The 2,154-nt window shown below is 24.1% G+C and overlaps 1 protein-coding gene across 1 annotated transcript in view; it reads left to right on the top strand.

Moving 5' to 3' along the window:
* LOC107495953 (inactive protein kinase SELMODRAFT_444075) overlaps positions 1-2,154 on the top strand; it is a 10,370-nt gene continuing 8,216 nt past the window's right edge. Inside the window, exons 1-2 of the mRNA XM_016117148.3 lie at positions 1-339; positions 429-565. Of these exons, the coding sequence (XP_015972634.1) occupies positions 120-339; positions 429-565 (357 nt within the window). The 5' untranslated portion in view covers positions 1-119. The remainder of the gene's footprint in view (positions 340-428; positions 566-2,154) is intronic.

Below are 2,154 nucleotides of genomic sequence, written 5' to 3' on the forward strand. Positions count from 1 at the left end.
ACTCTCTCTGCATTCTGCAACAACACAACAAAATAATGCAAACGAAACCATCAAGCTAATGTGTTTACGTTACTTTTATTCTCACTCTCATCTCAGATTCATAAAATCATCGATCGAAAATGATGATGTTTAGAGAAGAAACAGTTGGTTCGATTAGCGCGCGTCACAGCGCCACCAGCACTGCTGGCACCAGAATTTCAGCATCGGTCAACAAAGTTCTGGTTGCAGTTAAAGCAGAGAAGATAATCTCCAATACAGCACTAGCTTGGGCTCTCACTCATGTCGTTCACTCTTCCGACTCCATCACGCTCCTTGCTGTTTACTCCGTCGAGAAATCTGGTACGCTCTCTCAGCCTTTTATTATTATTATTATTATTTGTAATTTGTTCTAACAATTTGATGAATGTGGAGTGGATTTAATTTTTCAGGCAGAAGGTTCTGGAACTTTTCAAGGTTGCGTGGAGATTGTTCTAGCGGAGTAAGTGCTGGAAAGTTGCCGGAGAGAATTTCCGATATATCAGAATCTTGTGCTCAGATGGTGCTTCAGCTGCACAATCAAATTGAGGTAAATAAATTATTCCAAACTTTTTAAAATAATAAAATGAAATAATGAAGCTATGCACCTCACGAATTTTGTCCTCGTATTAAATTGGCATTTGCGAGTTATTACTATTGTAAAAAATTTTTTGAATTTAGTGTACGAAAAAGTTACAGTATTACTCCTTTTAATTTTTTTTACTTTCAGTTTTTTAGACTTTTACTGTTGTTTTCTTTTTCCCACTTGCTCTGTCTTTCAAATTTTTATTACTTAAGCGTAAAGCAAATTAAACAATGGTGTGTTTAGTATTTAGTTTAACGTTTACATACAAAAACTACGTTTAATCTTTTTGACTATTAGAATTTTTTGTTTGACTGTTTTTTTTTTCTAAAGACACATAACTTCTGTGTTTTAACTCTTATTCACTCGAAGTAACAAAGTGTATTTTTTACGTTTGCGTTCAATTGTTAAATTAAAAAATAATTGAAAAATATTTTTTTTTACTAATTTTACTATTCAATTTCATTTGTAATAAAAAATACTAAGAATAATTATCAGAATTTTTGTATTTTTTTTACGGTAATGTTTTATAAATAAATATTTTTTATACTATTATTTTTAGTATTCTTTTATAATAAATTTTGATTTTTTAATCAATTATTTATTTAATTTTTTTGTTCATAATATATGTTTTTTTTAATTTATATTTTCTATTGTATATTGTTGTATTTTTGTAATGAAATTTTTAGTACTCATTATTCATATAAATTTTTTAATTATTTTTATTAATACATATTTTTTGTATGGAACTTAATTAATTTTTATTTAATTTTATATAATTTTTACTATGTGTTTTTTGAATTAGTATATACTTTATTTACCGTTGTTATTTTTTTATAATATAAGTTTTTAATTTCATTAGAAATGTCAAGTTAAATGCAAAAAAAAAATACTAAAAAAGAGTATTGAAAAATTATGACTAAAAAATACTAAATTTTAACAAATAAATTCAAGTTCTTTTAAAAAAATATATATATAGTCAAAGAGTATTAAAAAAATATAATTTTAAATGATATAAATGAACTTTTTTTAGTAATTTTTATCTAAATATAATTTTAAATAATATAATTTAAATAATATTAATTTTATTATAATTTATTTTGATATAAAATTATTAAACATAAATCACATTAATACTAAGTCACTTTGTAAATACTAACTCAGTTATTTATTTCCTATTTTTTTATTTATCCCATATATAAACACTTATATATTTTTTTCATTTTATGAATGAAATTATCTTACTTTAAAAAAAATATTAACTCACTTTTTATCAAAATAAAATTTAAAAAATCAATTTAATACAAATTCTCATTTACAAAACTTTAATTCAAACACACACTTCATCTTCCATAAATTTTCCTTACTAATTTGGTTTTCCATTTTTTCCCCAAAAATCATGCATGAATTTGTACCTAAAATATTAATCGATTCTTTAACTCTTACCACTATTGAGAATTAATGCACACACTATTGAGAATGAAACTTAAATTATTAATAGATTCTTTTGCTCTTACCACGTAAAATAGTATATATGGTAGTCTGATCTATGAACA

The sequence above is a fragment of the Arachis duranensis genome, chromosome 6 (assembly GCF_000817695.3).
Source record: "Arachis duranensis cultivar V14167 chromosome 6, aradu.V14167.gnm2.J7QH, whole genome shotgun sequence".
NCBI lineage: Eukaryota > Viridiplantae > Streptophyta > Magnoliopsida > Fabales > Fabaceae > Arachis > Arachis duranensis.